General features: G+C 34.1%; 1 protein-coding gene across 7 annotated transcripts in view; it reads left to right on the top strand.

Annotated features, from left to right (window-relative positions):
- Positions 1-17,953, top strand: part of FOXN2 (forkhead box N2) — a 57,469-nt gene extending 39,516 nt beyond the window's left edge. For all 7 annotated transcript variants that reach the window (XM_070572728.1, XM_070572726.1, XM_008529211.2 and 4 more), the window contains exons 3-6: positions 1,885-1,988; positions 4,772-4,836; positions 11,975-12,043; positions 13,294-17,953. In XM_070572728.1, the coding sequence (XP_070428829.1) occupies positions 1,885-1,988; positions 4,772-4,836; positions 11,975-12,043; positions 13,294-13,817 (762 nt within the window). In that variant the 3' untranslated portion in view covers positions 13,818-17,953. The remainder of the gene's footprint in view (positions 1-1,884; positions 1,989-4,771; positions 4,837-11,974; positions 12,044-13,293) is intronic.
- Positions 17,954-20,562: the final 2,609 nt, after the last annotated feature.

Here is a 20,562-nt window from a genome sequence, read left to right as displayed (position 1 = left end):
CAGGATACGCAGGTAGGGATGTTCAGCTAAGGAAGCAGGGAAGATTTATCTTGAAGGAAGAGTTAGGAGGTGATATCACAGCTCCTGAAGTCCTGCAGTTATTTTGTTTGACTAGCTCAACTAGTGTGTGTAGCATATTGATGGTTTTTTAGAACACTCTCTTGAATTGATCACTTCCATTCTTTCCTTAATTTTTAGTTTACCAATTGTATTTTTATATAATTTTATATAATATTTTCTATTGTATAATATTATATAATTCTTTTTCCTTTTGTCTCCCTAGACGTGATAAAAGCTTATTTCAATCTTTGTTTAAGAATGAAAGTGTTCAAGGATATAAATTTGCCTTTAAATAGAGCTTTGGCTACATCACTTAGTTTTGATATTACTGTGTTTCTTATACCCTTTACTTACTAGACAATCTGTAATTGTAGTTTGGATATCTTTTTAATCCAGGCGTGTTTATAAATTTTCAAGGTGCAGAGAATTTTATTGTTGAGATAGTTAAATTTTGTTTCTTTTTCTACTGGAGTCTAAAATTGTGATCTTTAAAAGGGAATTTGTTTTTCTTCATGGCCTAATCAATGGTTGTAGTTTGTTCCATTAATATGTATTTGTTTTTGTTTTTATTTTTCTCCAAAGATTGGCACCTAAGCTAACAACTGTAGCCTATCTTCTTCTTCTTCTTTTTTTTTTTTTTGCTTTTTCTCCCCAAATCCCCCCAGTACATAGTTGTATATTTTAGTTGTGGGTCCTTCTAGTTGTTAATATGTATTTGAAAACTATATTCTACAAGAATTTATTAATTATGTCAATCTTTCTCATAAGCATTCCACAGAACACTAGCTTCCTGGATGTTACCTGGGAGGAGGAGGTTCTGTATCAGATAACTTTGGGAAACCACCTAAAACAGGTTTCATTATAGCAGGCCTATTTAGATCCCTTAATCTGCTAAAGTGTAGTGTGGCCTTCTTAAAAGGTGGGAGGTAAAATAATATAGCATTTTTTTTCCTTTTTTTTGTGAGCAAGATTGGCCCTGAGGTAACATCTGTTGCCAGTCTTCCTCTGTTTGCTTGAGGAAGATTGTGGCGGAGCTAACGTCTATACCAGTCTTCTCTATTGTTCTGTGGGATGCCGCCACAGTGTGGCTTGATGAGCTGTGCTAAGTCCATACCTGAGACCTGAACCTGCGAACCCCAGGCTGCCAAGGTGTAGTGGGCGAACTTAACCACTATGCCACTGGGCTGGCACCTCCCAAAATTATTTTTTGATGCATCACTTAATGTCATATTGCTTATCACTTTTGGGGAAATGATGCTGCATAGAAAGTTTGTTTAATTTTTGCTTTTTTCTATAACAATAATAATAATAGCTAACATTTGTTGACATCTTAGCATGTGGAGGGCAACCTTGGACAGCCCTCCATGCTGTTCACTCTACAGCTTTGGCTTGTGCCATTCTCACAGACTCTGATGTGGATGGCATGTCCTGGGGTTGTGCAGTCTTGTGGCCCTATATGCCAGGCACTATGCAGAGTATTTTATGCATAATTTAATCCACATAGCAACCCTATGAGGTAGGTACTGTTATTATCCCTACTTTACAAATGAGGGAATGATGTCCCAGAGAGAGAAAGGTTAATTAATGTTGCTAAGGTTGCACAGCAGGTAAATGGCAGAGCTGGAGATGGGAACCCACACAGTCTGCCTCCAGGGCTTTTAATCACACAATACCTTCATAGCAAGCTTACTTCAACCTTTGCTTTGTACTCAAAAGGTACTATAGGGTTTTCTTTTTTCCCTTCACACATTTATTAAAAATGTTCAGACACTGATTGTGTATGTCTTAAATTTCCAGGTTATTAATTTGTGTGTTTTATTCTAGGTTAATGGAAAAGGTTCCTTATGGTGTGTTGATCCAGAATATAAACCCAACCTTATGCAGGCACTGAAGAAGCAACCTTTTGCTTCTCCTGCATCTCCACAAAGGTACAGGATCTTCCATATAAGTATCAGTGGTAATTTATAAGATTTCATTGTATGAGATGGAGAAATTTAACAAAGTTGTAGGGTTTTTTGGGGTTTTTTATGTATAGAGAGTTATTTATAGATAAGATATTCACCTAAGGCATTTTTTACTTATAGTCTAACTTGTATCATTCATTCAGAAACAAGATATTGGATAGGGGAGAACTTAAATTCCGGAGAATGTAATCAATACTGAATATGTTATAACTAAATTCTAAAGAAAGTTATAATATGATTTTAGGTACAAAAAGGTTAAATCATTTTAATTGTCTGCAGTACTAATGCTGACCTAAAGATGCGGGAAATTTAAAATTTTTTAAATAAGATGATTAACAGTTTGTCGTTGAAACATTTTTATATACATATTTATATTTATTTTAAGTTTTTTCTCTTAGCACATTTAATACTTGAAAATTATGTTCAAGTCTCACATTTTAAAATGTTTGACAAGTAAAATAATGTTTTGGGGTTTTTTTATTTGAATTGTAGTACATTTCCTTGGCTTTTGTTTTCAAACTCAATGACTCCTATTGACCTTATAACTTTCCCATTTTAAGTCAAATCTGAATGTGATAGAACCTCCTTAAATCTGATTTTGTTTCCCTTTCTTAAATAAGCCTTCAGAATCTTTCTTTGAATTCTATAATGTGCATTCGAGTTGAAAATGCCAGATTTTGTCAAGATACTTTTAATTGTAGTCTATAATGATTAATTTGTTCTCTGAAAAATTTTAAAAGCTTTTTAATGAAATAATAGAAAATTTCAGACATAAACAAAAGTAGAGAGAGTGTTGTAATAAACTCGCAGCTGTGACAATAATCAGCATTTTATATGGTATTTAATTTCTTAAAGTAGTATTGGAAATTTTTAGGGGAGTGGCTGTAGCTGAAATACAGTAAAAATTAGTAAGGTTAAAGTTGAAATGTCAGTAATATATATATACTTATTGAGATTTTAATCTTATTTATTACCATGTTAGTAGATTAGAAGGATCATGGTAATAAGAACTACTCAGTGGTTTACCCTTAGGAAATGAAACCAAGAAAAGAAATTATCAGAGTTTATATCCTAATTGTTTGGGAGTTGATATCTTTTTTATTAGTTAATGTTGGTGCATCTGAGGTGTCCTAGTTAAGAAAAATAATGATTTAGAAACTAGTGGTAAGTTCTACTGATGATCGCTTATGTGTTTCATTTAGGTATGCTATTTTATTTATTTATTTATTTTCTGTCTGGAAATTTTTATAGGGAATTTTAAATGAAAGGTTTTTTGTTTTTTTGAGGAAGATTATCCCTGAGCTAAACTCCATTCCCATCTTCCTCTGCTTTATACGTGGGACGCCTGCCACAGCATGGCTTGATAAGCAGTGCATGGACTGGCACCAGGGATCCAAACCAGCGAACCCCAGGCCTCCGATGTGGAGAGCACGAACTTAACCACTAGGCCACTGAGCCAGCCCCCTTTTTTTTTATTAAAGATTAAATGGGAGAATTGGCACTCTTTTGTGTACCATCAGAAATATGCTTTACTGTGCATTTGATGTGTTGCATTCTCATGTTTATATTTTGTAGCTTTATCGTATGTTTAGATGTTAAATAAAAAGATGATTTTGTGGTTTAAAAACAAGTAGATAAAACGACAACAGCATACGGGGCCACCCCTGTGGCACAGTGGTTGAGTGTGCTCCACTTTGGTGGCCCAGGTTTGCGAGTTCAGATCCTGGGCATGAACCTACACCACTCATCAGCCATGCTGTGGTGGTGTCCCACATAAAAAGTCTGGCACAGATGTTCGCTCAGGACTAATCTTCCTCAAGCAAAAAAAAGAAAAAAAAAACGAGGAAGATTGGCAGCAAATATTAGCTCAGGGCTAATATTGCTCAAGAAAAAGAACAACAGCATAAAGGTTATAATCTTTGACTTTAAAACATTACCTTAATATTTTTAGAAACATTTTCTCTTTTTCATTGTTTGGCAAAATGGCAGTTCCATCTGACATGCCTTTGTGTAGCCCTTTCATGTCGTAGTTGGTAAGTCTGAGGAAGAGAATGAGATATAGGGTGTGTCAAGCTGTGACTACGAAATAAACTTTTAATTTAGTTAGCAAAACGGATTCTTTTATACTATCACAAATTCCATAGAACAGAAGAAAGTCATTCCAAAAATGTTTTAATTTTTGAAATTTAAAAACAACCGAACTGCTGGTCTTTTTCATGAATATAAAAAATTTAATTTGATTTTGATATTTATTGATAAAATCAAGAACTTACCTGTTTTGCATCATTACCCTGAAGTCCTTCTTAAACGTTTGTTTTGATAAAGCCTTTCGTTTATGTGGTAACACCTGTATTAATATCATATCAAACTTAAGCATCCACTAAAAAACCAAATAATTAACTATTATGTATTGTCTATTGTTCCAGGCATTTTAAATGCATTATTCTTATTTAATTATCACAGCAACCCTATGTGGGAGGTTTAATTATTCCTATTTTACAGATGAAGAAACTAAGAGATTAATTATTTTGCCTGAGAACATCCAAATAGTTGTGATTTAATCTTGGATCTTATGCTCTTTCTGCTTTGGCAGTCTCTTCCTAAACTGAATAGTATTAGCAAAGAAAACAAGGTAAAAATAGTTTGTGTTTTTTATTGTACAAATTAGTTGTATTTGTGACTAAGTTCTGTAAAAAGTGAAATAAAGATTTTTGTAACCACATTTGTCTTATCTCTTTATTTTTCAGTGGCTCTTTATCACCTCATTACTTAAGCTCTGTACTCAAGCAGGACCAGGTGCGAACCCTCAAAGGTAAGTGTAAGATCAGTATTTTAAATCATAAAATCTCAGGTCAAATATCAGGAATTTTTATGCTTTTTTTAATTATAAAAGTGTTATATGTTCATTGTAGAAGACTTGGAAAATAAAAACATTTATAAAAGAGAAACGAAAACTTACCCTTTATTCTACTGTTAACATTTTGATGTAATTTCTTTGGTCCTTTTTAAGCCTTATACATGAATAGATATGTTTGCATGCATGTACACATACACACACACACACACTTTTTCTCCACATACTGGACTCATACTGTGTATACTGCTGTATATCCCTTGTTTTGTTTCCCTTTTTGTATAGTTTTCCTTGAAAATAGGGAAATATTTCTTATTAATGCCATCAGTAGAGAGTTATCTTTTGTGTCTTAGACTAGAATAGAGGTTGGCAAACTATGGCCCATGGGCTATACTGGCCTGCCACCTGTTTTTGTATGCCTGTAATTTAGAGATGGTTTTACATTTGTAAGTGGTTGAAAAAAATTAAAAAAAATATTTCAAGATACGTGAAAATTTGCTACAATAGCAGAGTTTAAGTAGTTGAAACAGAGACCTCTGTATTGTGTCCTTGGTTTTTGCCTCTTGGCCCGCAAAGCCAAAAATATTTACTTACTGACTCTTTACAAAAGTTTGCTGACCCCTGGGTTGGAATATAGTTCAGAATACTTTTTTTTAATAGGTTAAATGTAAAGAGCTTTAAGAAGGCAATAAGTTAACTTTTAGAATTTTGTAGACTTCTTTTTTAAAGTATATTAAAATTCTGAATTAGTGGTTTTTTCCCTACTCATAGTTAATATTGTAGATTAGTGATGGATTGACATAAGATTTTATAGCATTGTTGCTTTGGAGCCTAGAGGCATTGTTATAACCTTTAAAAATAGAAATTCTCAGACTAAAAGCCTTTCTGTATATCAGAATTATTTTGGCTGTAACTACACCATCCCGAGCCTAGGAAGCAGTGTGATGGTGTCTGTAAAAATAAGGGAGGGAAAGAGTGTGAAAAAGCTTAGGAGAACTCTGCAAAGAAGTTAAGTGGATTAGGAGTCTGCTTCATATAATGTTCTGGCTTAACGCAAGGCCAGTATCCATTTTCCTGTTACCTGCATGGGTGAATGTGGTTTCTCTTTACATTTAGGTATTGCTGAAACTTCCTTTATTGTTTTATTACCTCAGTAAGTTCTAACCTTTAATCTTTCAAGCTCAGTTCATATACACATTTTGAGAACATTTTCTTTGTGAATTCTGGGGTTTATGTAGAATCTCTTCTTGCTCTCATTCCATTCCATCCAAATTCTGCTTCTTCCTTTGGGGAACAGACACTTTTCACAATTTTCTCCTGCTAGTTTCAACCACAGTTTTTCATAACTAGAGCATAGGTACTGCTCCTTCCTCTGATGACTTATACATACGATGTGTCATCTCTCCAGTGCTGCTAATACCTTACTTCCTTCCATCTCTATATTTGTGAGTCTTAGGCCTATTCCCCTAGTAATAATTAACTTGGTGAGGAGGGTGTTTGGTATTCTAAGTTAAAGCAAATGCAGGTCTTTCCTGGAATAGAATACAAAATTCTCATGAGTTTTAAGAGAAAAACGTAAGACTGCACAAAAACTTAAGAAAATTTATATTTAGATCAGGTATAGGGTATATTCATAGACTGCTGAGGAGATTTGCTTTTCTTCTCTCTTGATATTATTTCTAGGGAAAAGTTTGAAAAACACAACACTAAGTGGATTAAAAATCCAGCTATTTATTCTACAAGTAATTGTTGAGTTCCTATGTAGTGCCAGGCACTGTAGCGGGTGCTTTGGGATATTCAGAGATGAAAGAGACCCAGTTCCTGCTCTCAGAAAATATACAGTTAATTGAAGATGGTTGAGTAGAATTATGCCGAGTACACTGGGGGGAAAAAGAAGTGAGTAGCAAATTAAGCTTAGAGGTAGGTCAGGAAAGGCATCTTAGAGAAGAAAGTGTGATGCTTGAACTGGGCCTCAGAATTGGGAGGATGCTTACCTTGGGTAGAGGTTTGTTGGAGGGCGCTTTCTGGGAACTGCAGGTCGATGAGTATGGCTGAAGCCTAGGAGTATAGAAGAGGACCAGGGTAGCCTTGGTCCAGTAGTTATAGATGTGATCATTTAGCATGGACAAAGGAAATGAAGAAGTTGTTTAAGCAGGCATTAACCAGATCAAGGAGAGCTTATCTAGCATGACTAGTTTGAACTTCTTCCTAATAGCTATAGCATTGAGTTTAGCATTGAGTTCCTTAGTATGGTGCTTTGCATGCATTATCTCATTTAATCCTTACAGCAACGCTTTGAGGTATTGTTACCCTCTTTTACAAATTAGGAAACTAAAGTTTGGAAGGATTAAGTAACTTTCTCAAGGTCACACGACTAGTAAATGGTGTGCAAAAACCCAGGAACTCTAACTTCACAGCCTGTGCTCCTACCAGCTATGAAGCATTGGGGGAGCTGCTGAAGGGCTTTAAAGACTGAGGCAACATTGTCAGCTTTGGTTTTGCAAAGATCACTTAGGTGTCATTGTTGGGCTCCAGTATTAGAATCCAATATTAGATTCATGTTTCCTAATCAATATATCAGAGCTACCTCTAGACATGTAAGAGTAACAAGAGAAGTTAGGCTTAGGAACTCCAGAACCACTATCAGCCAGAAAAGGTGCAGCAGTTTGTTTAAAGTATAGGTGTCTCTCTTGCTTATCTTACAGTGACTAATTTTATGTGCCAATGTGTATGTTACAGTATTGTATAACAAAGTGCAGGGGACACAGGAATCTCATACTGGGATAGCAAAACAGAACCTGTTTTTGGTCAGTATTTTGATTTGGTGTGGATTTGGGATAAATTCATCTATTTAAAAATACTTATTGAGGGGTCAGTCCTGTGGCCTAGTGATTAAGTTCAACACGCTCTGCTTTGGTAGCTATGCTGTGGTGGTGACCCACATACAAAATAGAGGAAGATTGGCACAGATGTTAGCTCAGGGAGAATCTTCCTCAGGCAAAATAAAAGAGGAAGATTGGCAACAGATGTTAGCTCAGGGCCAGTCTTCCTCAGCAAAAAAAAAAAAAAAAAAAAAAAAATTCAGCACACTTGTATGCTAGGCACTGGTATAAGCACCAAGGATATATCAGTGAACAAAAAAGACAAAAATGGAAGTCACATTCTATTTAGTAAATTGAGTATTTATACTTATATACTATATTAAGTATTTATACTTAAGCACTAGTATACTGCAAGCAAATATAAAATTTAGAGAGTTGATGTTAGGGGCTAAGTGCAAATCTAAGTTCAAATTTACGGTTGCAAATTAGCATAATTTGTATCTTAATTGGAATAAAAGTAAACTGGTGGTCCAGTCACCTTAAAGTATTGGTAATTTGTTGAAATTGTTCTCCTGCTGCTTTGAAGAGTTGCAAGAGACAGCTTCTCCATTTGGATGCTCTGTGAATGTGTATGTTAGCTTTGATAGAGGCAGTAAATCCTCTTATAGTTATTTCTGAGCTTATAACCGTTTAAGTTCTGCCTCTACAATTCTCATATCATTCCTTAAGCAAATGGACTGAGAATCAGGTAACAAAAACTTGTTGGTTTGTCTTGTAACCGTCACTTTCAGAAGACTAAAGCTGGTATCTTTTTTTCCCCTCAGTTAGTGTTGATAATTTCCCAGCATCAGGCTAAAGAAAGATAAACCAGGAGGCACAAATGAACACTTTTGACAGAATTTATTTGAATGAGTTATTAAATCAGCAGCATGTTTTGAACTCCAATCAGGACTATGAAGGATAAAAAGAAAAATAATATGACTTTGAGGGTTTTTTTTTTAAATTACTATTTGGATGGCTCTCATGGCTTTAATGACAATGCCTTTCAGCTGGAAGTGAGTTACTTGCTTAATCTAAATAGTGTCAGAGAAAATATATCCAAAAGACTTTATAAAAAGAGCCAAATTTTCACTCTTTATGAACTAGATATATTAAATAATATAGCTTATAGTACGTTTTTTAAAAACACAGAGCCACCTTTCAAATAGTGTAAACTACTTAGCAATGAAAAAATAACATTATGAAGTGTTTTCAGTTGTGAGAATAAATAAATAAGTCATCAGTTCAGTTTTAATACCAAAACAGATTGGATACTATAAATAAAAATTGTTCGTAAAGTCTACACAGAGAGTTTTTTGTTGTTCTTTTTCCAAGAAGTGCAAGACTGTACCTTTGACAAATCACTGATAATCAGTTGTTCTTGATTACCAGGTGTTTTGGGTCATTTCTCTAATGCATATTTTAATGTTAGGTTAAACTTTTTTTCAGATTTAATTCACAAGGCATTGTGGGAAGCATACTTAGAAATGTTGTAAACCAAACAAATCAGATGTAGATAAAATCCTTTTGCAAAGAAGTTTTTGGTTTCATAAAGTTAATTTCATGTGGGAGAGTTCAAATTAATTTGGCTATAATAAATTCTCTCTAAGAAATAAATGTATTCAAGGAACACTTTTCCTATCATTCTACTGTTAGAGAAACAGTACCTAATTTTGTTATCATTTTAAATATTTGGAAACGAAGAAAAGAAATGGTGTTCATGCAGCTTTCTTATGTTGTCAGGATAAAATATGACTCCTTGAATTTTTTAAGAAGAATGTTTTATAGGTGCTTCGTTTATAAGATTATAAATTTCCTGAAATTGTTTCCTTATTATAATGCATTTCAGTGTTAGATTCTCTCTCTCACCACCACCTCCCTTTTTTAATAAAATTGGAAACAATGTAGACCTTTTTCTATTAAAACAAAAATTATTTCATGGGGCAGAAATGTCTCTTAGGGCTTTTGCGTGATGCCGTGTGCATTGTGCCCTGCACAAGGACACCTGGCTGAGGGAGTGAGTGGAGTCTGAAATCCAGCCCACGCCCCACTCTTCAAGCTGTGTGCCTTGATACGAGGAAGCCTTCTCCTGGAGGCAGAGTTGCTTTTTTTCCATTTCACACAGAGATACAATATGGGCTAGAGGCTGCACCTTTTCTTCTTCAAAGACATTTTAGAATACTGAACTCTCTATCAAACTGTAGCCAGGTCTCCTTCTAAAAGACTGAAATTGGAGAGTTCTTTGGTTTGCTAGCCTCTTGGCTGTGACGTGGGAGAATTATTGATTGGAATTCTTTTTACTTGCTATTCTTTCCGCCTGAAATGCTTTTCCTTCAGATATCTGCGTGGTTTCATTCTTTCACCTCCTTGAGGACTTGGCTCAGCTATTACCTCTCCTTGAGGCCTTCTCTAACCTCTGTATTTAAAAGTACAGCCACCTTTCCCAACACTCTCTATCTCTCCTCCCTCTTAATTGTTCTCCCTAGTGTTGATCACTCTGACATACAACTGTGTTTGAATTATTTCTTTGTGTTCTGAGAGGTTAGGGATTTTTCTGTTTTTCGTTTTGGTTTCTGCTATATTCCCACAGTGTGGAATGATGTCAGGCTCATAAAAGAAAGCTCAATTTATTGAATGAATAACAGAATAGAGAATTTCCAGTATATTCTGTAATTTTCTGCAAAATTTCCTAGTCTAATGATGCATGCTTAGTAAGTATTAAGGGATGATGATAGAGTACAAATTGAAAGCGTGGGTTCTAGAGGTAGACTACTGAGGTTCAAGTCCCATGTCTAACATTCATAGAGATCCCTTTGTGTCTGTTTTCTCATCTTTAAGATGGAAATACTAATAGTTCCCACATCATAAAGCTGTGAGGATTAGATGCATTAATAATACTTAGAACTTGCCAAACCCATTGAAATTACTCAATGTTAGTAATTTCATGATAATTAGCTTAGCCTAAGGAAAGGAGGACAGAGATGCAGTGCACTTATTTGTTACACATTTATCAAGGACCTACTATTGTTCCCGGCAAAATGGAACATAGAAGATATGACCTGGTTCCTACCTTAAAGAAGCTGACAGTCTCATTGGGAAGACATTCATGTAGACTCTGTTTCATGAAGTCACATTTTATTCAAGGGAAAAGAGCTATAATGTTATGTGCTCCTTCATAGCAACCATTTTCTGATTTACTTAAGCCTGTTAAAGTCATAACAGTAAGATTTCCTGCTTTCACAGAGTTTGTGCTCAAATTGGGGAGAAAACGAGTCAATATCTTCATGGCTTTATTATCTGAAGTAACTTTATAATTAGATATTGCAAGTAAAATGGAAAACTTTGAGAGAATAAAAATCTTCCAGCTTTGCGATAGAAATGGGAGGTTTCATATCTGTCTTATTGTAAACTTATCCTTTACAATCTAAAATTTATAAACATTTTGTAACTTTTCCTCCGTGTAGTTAAATTATACCATTGAATTTTATTCAGTGCAGTTAATTAAGACTAATGGATCCTCAAGATGGATAGGAACTTTTGGTGTACAACTAGATAAGAGAGCATAATGACCTTATCTGGAGTAGAACCTGCTGATTTTACCAGCCTTTTAAGGCCTATTTTTCTTATGGAATATCCATAATTAACGTTTGAACTCCTGAGTTCTGTAGTACTTGTAGGCTCATTTATAATTATGACTAAAGACACATTACTGATATTTTTGTTCCAGCAATAATTATTCATGTAGCATTTACTGTATAGATTCACATGATCTAGACTGACCAATTACATACATTTTTATCACCTATAACTAGCATGTAATTAATGCAGTATTTCATAACTGCAGTTTTGCATAGGAAAGGATATTTTTAAAATGCTAAAAAGTAATAATGCCTTAGTGTACATTCTTACCTAATTTAGACTATTTAAGGGCAAACCTTATTGAAATGCAGTTCAGGTTTTTATTTTCATTGTGAATAATTAAGGAAGAAAACTTTTATTATCTCTAGTACCTCTCAATTCTTCTTTATACAAAACTGTTCATAATTTTAAGTGAACAAAAGCAAATTGCAAAATCATATCTCTCATTTTGTTTGATATATTTATATAAATATTTTTTAAATAGAAGAATATATTCCAAAATCTTAATGTTGGTTACCTTTAGGTGCATGCAGATACTTAAAATAGCCTCTCTGTTAATAAAGGATATTAATATTATCACACTTTTCCTTTTTCAGAATCTGATATTGATGCTGCCACTGCGATGATGCTTTTAAATACTTCTATAGAACAAGGAATTTTAGAATGTAAGCAATTGTGCTTTTCTTTTTAAAATAGATTTTTGTGAGCACTTTATCAAATATAATTTAGAATGTAGGATATTTAAATGTTACAGGCAAAGTTACTCCTTTCCAACTAAAGTGTGTTTTCATCTGAATTACTTAGTTTTCGTTTTATTATATTTCGATTAGTTTATGTGAGCAATTGAGAGATTGAGGTTAATGCCGTGATAGTTCTTTTTACACTGATGAAGAAATGAAGAAATAAATAGCATATTTAGAAATTAAGCTTGAAGATTTAAAAGTAAAAATGAAAGCTATACATCAGAAAATATAGAAAAGTATAACCGTGGAATAGGGAAAAATCCTTCTTTAAGATACAAAGTGTAAAATCTATAAAAGAAAAGATGGGTAAATTTAATTAAACATCAAAATTTTAGAGTTCTGACAAAATATATCTTTAAGAAAAGTAACGCAACAAAACATTGTGAGAACATACTTTTTTACCATATATAACAAACAAAGGGTTAGGGTTGAGTATATGTATATAAAAGGATCCTACAGATAAGAAATAAGGAAAACAGTTCAACAGAAAAGCCAGAAAAATGTATGAATAGGTGGGTCTCAGGAGGAAATGTGTGTGGACAACACACACTTGAAAAGATAGGCAGCTTCTCTAGAAATCAGGGAAATGCAAAATGAAACAGTATTGAGATACTGTTTTTTTGTCCATGAGATTATCCATTATTAAAATAATTGATATGAGGTGTTGGGTATGGGAACTGGATATTGTCATATACTGTAGGATATAAATTGGTGCAACCATTTTGGAGGGCAATTCGAAAATACCAATTACAATTTAACTTAGTAATTCTGTTTCTTGGTATCATAGAAAAATATTTGCGTATGTGTGAGAAAAAGCTCCTAGAATGCTTTTCATTGCAATATTATTTGTAGTAGTGAAAAATTGAGAACAACCTAAATATCAACAAGGAGTTGAGTAGCTAAACAGTGGTACATTCATATCGAGGCTTTCTGTGCAAGCAGCTCCAAGTAATTATGTTTTCCATGAAAAGGTCAAGACATAGTGTTAAGCTTTAAAATGTGTTAAAATGTTTCAGATTAATACCTACAGGGTGATATGGTCTGCATAGAAAAAAACCCCTACAAAACATTACTTATCTAAGCTTAATAGTCGGAAGTGATATAGTAGTTTTAAATGGCCTGTTTCTGCAATCATGCATTTGGCCTATTGATGGAAGTTTTATTTTCCACAGGTGAGAAGCCTCTTCCTCTTAAAACAGCAATGCAAAAAAAGAGGAGTTATGGCAATGCATTTAATCATCCCAGTGCTGTGCAATTACAAGAGAGTGATTCTTTAGCCACCAGCATTGATCCAAAAGAAGACCACAATTACAGTGCAAGTAGCATGGTAGCACAGCGGTGTGCATCCAGGTCTAGTGTGTCTTCCCTTTCTTCTGTGGATGAGGTGTACGAATTTATCCCAAAGAGTAGCCATGTGGGAAGTGATGGCAGTGAAGGATTTCACAGTGAAGAAGATACAGACGTTGATTATGAAGATGATCCTCTTGGAGACAGTGGCTATGCGTCACAGGCTTGTGCAGATACCTCTGACAAAAGGCAGCCAGGCAAAAAGATGCGAAAACAGTCATGTCCCGAAATTGATGAGGAGCTCAAAGAGGCAGCTGGATCTCTGCTCCACCTGGCTGGAATTCGTACATGTCTCGGTTCCCTAATAAGTACTGCAAAGACACAAAATCAAAAGCAGCGGAAAAAATAGAAATACTTCTTAGTGTGATTTTTTTAAAGTGTGGCAATACTCTTCTACTTAATTCTCTACAAGGGATATCAAAGCCATAATGGATATCAAAGCCTTCTTTTGTTTTAGGGTGGGGGAGGGATGCTAATTACTTGTTTATTTCAAAACATTTGTTTAGTTTTTATTAAATAGTTGCTGTTAGGATCATGCCCAACTATAAATGTGTGAAGTCCTAAAGGCATAATTTTTGTGATAAGTGTCTCCAAGATTTGAAAATTTTTATAAAAGAAAAGTCCCCAGCCTCTGTCTTAAACTTATAGAAGTCTTTACATTAAAAAAATTTAAGAATTTACAACTCTATAACTTTTTTCATTTTCTTTTGCAATCTGTAATTAACCATAGTTGCTGATCCAGCTAAAGATTCTGCTGATGTGTTTCCCATGTACTTCTCTCCTGACACATGCAATCCAGTAGGAAGAGATTTGGATTTTTTTATCGTGTCTTAATTTTTGGTTTTAATTATTTTTTGTTGAAGTGTGACCAAAGTTGAATATAAATTGGAAAAGATGCTAGATGTCCAGAAAGTTCCTTTTGGTGACATAGGCAAAGAGTACAGTCATGCGTTGCTTAATGACAAGGATATATTCTGAAAAATGCATCTTTAGGCGATTTCATCATTGTGTGAACATCATAGAGTGCACTTACACGAACCTAGGTGGTACAGCCTACTACTCACTAGGCAATATGGTACTAATCTTGTGGGACCACCATGGTATACGTATGTGATCCATTGTTGACTGAAATGTCGCTATATGGCACCTGACTGTGCAGCAAAGAATTCTAAGATTTAGAAAAGGCAGTTTTGTGGTGTAATTTCATCTAAGAACACTCCAATTCCTATTGCAATATTATCTTTGAATTTTTTACTTCCCAGATGTTGCATAGAATTTATTGGGGCCTTTTGTTCTTTCCCATAGTGCTTTGCAACTATGTTTAAATTTTAGCCACTAGCTGTCTTTGTTGATTAGAAACTATCCAATGAGAGGATATAGCCATAGAATGTGTTAAGGAGTTAACACCCATTTTGACACACTGTTGCAATAAGAGACTCTTTCATTTGTTTGTTAAATGTACTGCATTCTGAGAATCTTGTAGTAGGAATGGAGTGTAATCTAGTGTAAACATTTTGAGTACTTATTATGTTATCAAAAATAAAGGTAGATCATTTAGGGAAAGGGAAAAACTTCTGTCTAAGCTTTGTATGAATTAAGTTTGTGTGTATACCTAATTAAATTTTAAAAATTTAACAAAACTATAGAGACAAAATACCTTTATGGATTTAAAAATTTGTGTAAAATTAAATCTTTATGGATTTCAAAATTTGTATAAAATTAAATCTTATACAATACACCCTTTTGAGGAGGCAGTGTGTTACATGTTATGTGCCATTAATCCATGCTAAAAGGTTTATATTACTGTTCCAAACATGCATTGAGTGAGGCATTTTAAGTATTTGAACAAATCTGCTTGGATGAGACATTTTTTCATATCATTTGTATAGTTTGACTATGTTATTCAGAAAGAACTAGGGATACTAAGAAAACTAAGGTTATTCATTACATATATATTTTTTACAATGGTGGAAGCAACTTTCAAAAAGTTCAGTCTCTGGTCATGCTACATCCTGTTTCATGGACAATGACCTTATTCTCATTTTTCTGATAATTTCCTATATACATGCATAGACCCATAGGCTCATGATTTGGGTTTGTTACTTTCAGCTGTTTCTATAACCATAAAGCATTTTCTTGGATTTTTTTTTAAGAGAAAATATTTTAATTTTAACTTCTAAATTTTATTTTGGCAAAGTTGTCGAATTAAAAGCGTAATGGAAATGTCTTTTTCAATTGGCAAAATGTTAAGCCAGGGATAGCAACATTAATATTATCTGTCCTGTTTCCATGTTAATTGTAATTGAACCTGGATAGCCACGTTAATGGAATCGGTGCTGTTGAAATATAGTAATTTTTAAATTTGTTGATAATGAAAAATAGTCTGTAAGTATGCAGGATGAGATATTTGGATTTTTTTGTTCTTCGTATATGTCACATGTGCTACAGAAAATGGCTAACCCAAGTTAACACTTTTTACTGTAGACAGTGAATATAACACAAAAAATTGCTTTTACCACAGTATAAATAGTACACAGATTATAAAAATAATTTTAATAACAATATTTTTAAGCTATTTACCATGGCCCTGTAGGTAGACCTTAGTAACGTTGTTTCAGTGATCTGGTTCTAGTTTATTTTGTTCGACTGAAATTTTGTACCACAAATGTTCTCTCTGGTTCCTGTCCATTAGATAATTACTCTTTGTAAGTAAAGGAAAATGATCTAGGATAAGGAAGGGGAGAGTTGTTCCTAGTTTAATAGGGATCTTCAAAATTATTTTGTCTTGATATAAAGAATAACTCTTTAAACCTGATTTTCCCTCACTCTTCATGTACTCTTCCCACAAATTTAAAAGTTTACTTTATATTCATCACTAGCAAGAACAATAAACACTTTTGCACTAAAAGCTAACAGGAAGACATTACCTGATATTTTACACTTAATTCTTTTTCAGAATTCAGTGCATCACTTTCCATTTGCTGATTTACCAAGGGAGTTATTTTCAAAGGGAGGAACCTTTTTAATGACGGTCCCCTATTACTTCCATAGACATTATGATCCCATTCCTCAGATGTGTTGAGATGAAAACATGGCTAATAACCACCCATTCAGGAAAGTCATGTCAAGTCCTATGGACTGGAAATTGTATTTCCAATAGTATATTAACAAATTTTACTGTAATAAAAACAACTTGGCAATCCTGGAGAGGTTATATATTTTCCAACATACTTTAAAACTGTGATTTAAGCTAATATATAATTTGCCTTATGTCAATATAAATTGTTATGACCAATTCCTGTTTATAATAGATCCCTAGTAAAAGTCTTGACCCAGCACAATTAATCTTTCATCTTTCATATCCCAAATAGAATCAGTGTTTCTTGAATACGTATTTTTGAAATTTATTTGTGCAATATATTACAAAGTTAGTTGATATTTTACTTTTCAAATTCAGAGAAAGAAAACATTACTTGTATTCAAGGAAAAGCTCATTATTGGCGCATCACCTCCTTTTTTTCACCTTTGGGCCTTTCCTGTCCTCCTTATAGCCGGCATGTCTCCTCTTAACTTAGATTTCTTTGTATATAGTGAAGTTTATATATATTTTTTATTTTGCTACTTTCTGAGGCATTATGTAAAGGGTTCATTCTAGATGGTCAGTTAAATATGTTGCCACGAATTCAAAGCTAGAGCAAATGTTAAGAAGGGAATGTGTGTGTCTTGGTAGACCAGGAGGCCTTTCCCAGCAATTTTAGCAACAAATGTGAATACTTCACAAAGCTGTAAAGACTATTGTCTTAAGTACTACAGTAACTTAACAACCTTTTGTGAAGACCATAGCATTTAATTAAACTTGGAGGCTTTCTGGTTTACATATATTTTATAGTTTTTTGTTAGTTTGAAATGTGTAAGCTTTGATTTAAACAAAGTTTACTTCAGTATGTTAATGATGTAGTAAAAATATTTATTGAAAGACAAATTATTTTAATGTTATACCTGCCATTTTTTCTTAAAGCACATTTTTTTGCATCTAACTGCCAGTGCCATTGTCAAAACTTGTTTTTAAAATTGTTGTATATTTCTTATTAAACTAAGTGCTTAATTTTAAAGTATTATGTTGCCATCATATAGTGTATAAAAATGTATAATTGCCAATTCATTGTAACTATTATTTATTTTTAAATGAAAGTGTAAGAATGCTTTCTGATTCAAGAAATTTGGGTTATTAAACTGTTTCTTTATCCTCTTTTCTAATGTAGCATAAAAATTGCCCTGAGTTTGAGTTAAAACTGCCGTTAGATGACCAGTTACAAGTGAACCACTTCTCTGTTGCCAGTCTTTGCTCATATTAAAAACAACTTAACAAATGTTTAGTTTTTGTATCTAATCTCTAATTATTAAAATGTTTATAAAGTTTATTTTTACCAAAGAGATGCAATTCATTATGATAAAGTATTGCAGAATAAACCTTATTTTATACCATTTTCGTACTTTCTCTCTTCTTTTGGGATGGGTAGTATAGATGTGGGTGGCTCATACCACACATACACACACTTTCCATTTTAGTGCTACGAAGTTGAAGTCATAGAGATGAAGTTGTTTCAATTTCAGAATTTTTTAAAGTATTGTTTTTCCTAGTTTTTACATGTCATCTGAATCATTGAAAGCTAAAATAGTTAAATTACTCTCTTCCTAAAGTTGAACTTTTCTTATTCATCTACATATATATGAGATACTTTGAAATATAACTAAGAAAAATTGAGTAGACTATGAAATTATTAAGATTATTTCTCAATACAGTGGAGTTACTTCAAAAATACCAGTAATACCAACTGTTTAAAAATTGGGGCATCCATTGTAAAATGTAATAATTTACAACCAGCATCTTGATTTTAATTCCTCCTGTCACTTCCCTTTAAAGTTCTGTGCTGGTAATTTTAATGGTATTATCTACATAGGGTTGTTTATTTAGAATGAGTCAGATGAGACAGCCATGTTGATTTTATACTACCACCTCCATCTCTAAGCCCTCACTCCTTCCAAGGCATTCGTTTGAAATACAAAGTCATTTAAAAAGCATAGCCATTTGGGAGTCGTGTATTTGTTCCTTAAAAGAGAGTTTTATTCTCTATTGCATTCAAGTTTTTCTAACTCATACTAGTTCTGAAGGGGAAAGAAATATACATAATTTTTAGAAAAATAGCATTAAGATATGGGTTAAAAACATTGTCTTTTCCTCAAGAATTTCAGAACATACTAATTTGAAAGGTAAATATTTTTCTTTTTTTTTTGGCTGAGGAAGATGAGCCCTGAGCCCATATCTGTGCCATTCTTCCTCCACTGTAAATGTGGGTTGTTGTCACAGCATGGCTGATGAGTGGTGTAGGTCCACACCCAGGATCCAAACCCATGAACCTGGGCTGCCAAAGCAGAGCACACCCAACTTAACCACTATGCCACAGGGCCAGCCCTCTGAAAGAATTCTTTTAATTGGAAATAAAGCTAGCAAAAAATGTGCAAAAACTTCGACGTGTAAGTGTTGAAATTTTTAAGAATGACAATTATTAATCTTAAAAATAGTATTCTTATCTACATGAAATTCTAACGAGATATGTTTAGAGGCTGTCAACTGAAAATTAAAATAGCCATGTGCTACACAGAGAATGTAACTCATTTAAGGATAGTTTGTGTTCCAAAAGTTTGTTTACAAATATATTGTTGGAAGAGTAGGAGCGTTTTCCAGTGAATTTGAAGGTAAGTTATAAAGCCTTATTTAGTTCATAATGTAGTGGGGAAACAACTCTCCTTAACCGAAAGTGATTCTTACACAAAATTTCTGTATAAGTGGATTTACTTCCGTTATAGATTTTCCTCAACCTTGAGATTTGGGTTCAGGTAAATATAAATTAATCTAGGGAAAAATTAGTAAAGGAGGAAACTAGGAATTATACAGAAAAGAGAGATTGGAGAAAATACTAACTTGGGAGATTTAAGACCCTGAAGCAAGATTGCTGTCTAATGGTGGAGAATTCTAAGAGACTGCAGCCAGCTCAAAGTGCTCTGCAATGTAACTAAATTCATATGATAGTTTTGTATATGGCGAGAGGAACTGAGAAAAGGTTCCACATCCTTGGTGAACTGAGCACCTTTTCACTCAAGTACTTCAGTGTCTAATCCCAAGTATTGAGTTTTATGTGTTGGACATAAAATATGCACTAAGGGGGCTGGCCAGGTGGTGTAGTGGTTAAGTTTGTGTGCTCCACCTTGGTGGCCTGGGTTTCGTGGGTTCAAATCCTGGGCATGGACCTACACACAGCTCGTTAAGCCATGCTGTGGTGGCGTCCCACATACAAAATAGAGGAAGCTTGGCATGGATGTTAGGACAGGGACAATCTTCCTCAAGCAAAAAGAGGAAGATTGGCAACAGATGTTAGCTCAGGGCCAAACTTCCTCACCAATAAAAATTAAAAAGTGAATAAAATGTAAAAAAAATATATATATATGTACTAAGAAGCAAAAAAATAGACAATCTCTCTCTTAAAATTGTAAATTCAATTGTGATGATTGATAGGAAAGAAAAGAATAGGGAGCTATGAAAACAACATTTAATTTGGGCTTTTAGGGGCTACCCTGAGGAATGTGATTTAAGCTGAGATCTGAAAGAAACATTAACTTGGGAGTGAAAGCTTCGTGAATTGTTCTGGGCAGGAGTAACAGCATTCACTAAGATCCCTGTGATAGGAGAAAACATGAGATTTTCAGTGAACTAAAATGCTAGTGGCTACAAAGCAAAAGAGCTAGCACCAGGTCTTTCAAAGCCTTGTGAGACAAAGATTTAGGCTTTTTTTTTTTTTTTGAGGAAGATTATCCCTGAGCTAACCTCTGCTGCCAATCCTCCTCTTTTTGCTGAGGAAGACTGGCCCTGAGCTAACATCCATGCCCATCTTCCTCTACTTTATATGTGGGATGCCTGCCACAGCATGGCTTGCCAAGCGATGCCATGTCCGCACCTGGGATCCAAACCGGCAAACCCAGGGCCACCAAAGTGGAACGTGCGAACTTAACCGCTGTGCCACTGTGCCAGCAGCCCC

This window comes from Equus przewalskii, chromosome 14 (genome assembly GCF_037783145.1).
Source record: "Equus przewalskii isolate Varuska chromosome 14, EquPr2, whole genome shotgun sequence".
In the NCBI taxonomy this organism is placed as follows: domain Eukaryota; kingdom Metazoa; phylum Chordata; class Mammalia; order Perissodactyla; family Equidae; genus Equus; species Equus przewalskii.
This window is presented reverse-complemented; position numbering and strand designations above follow the sequence as displayed.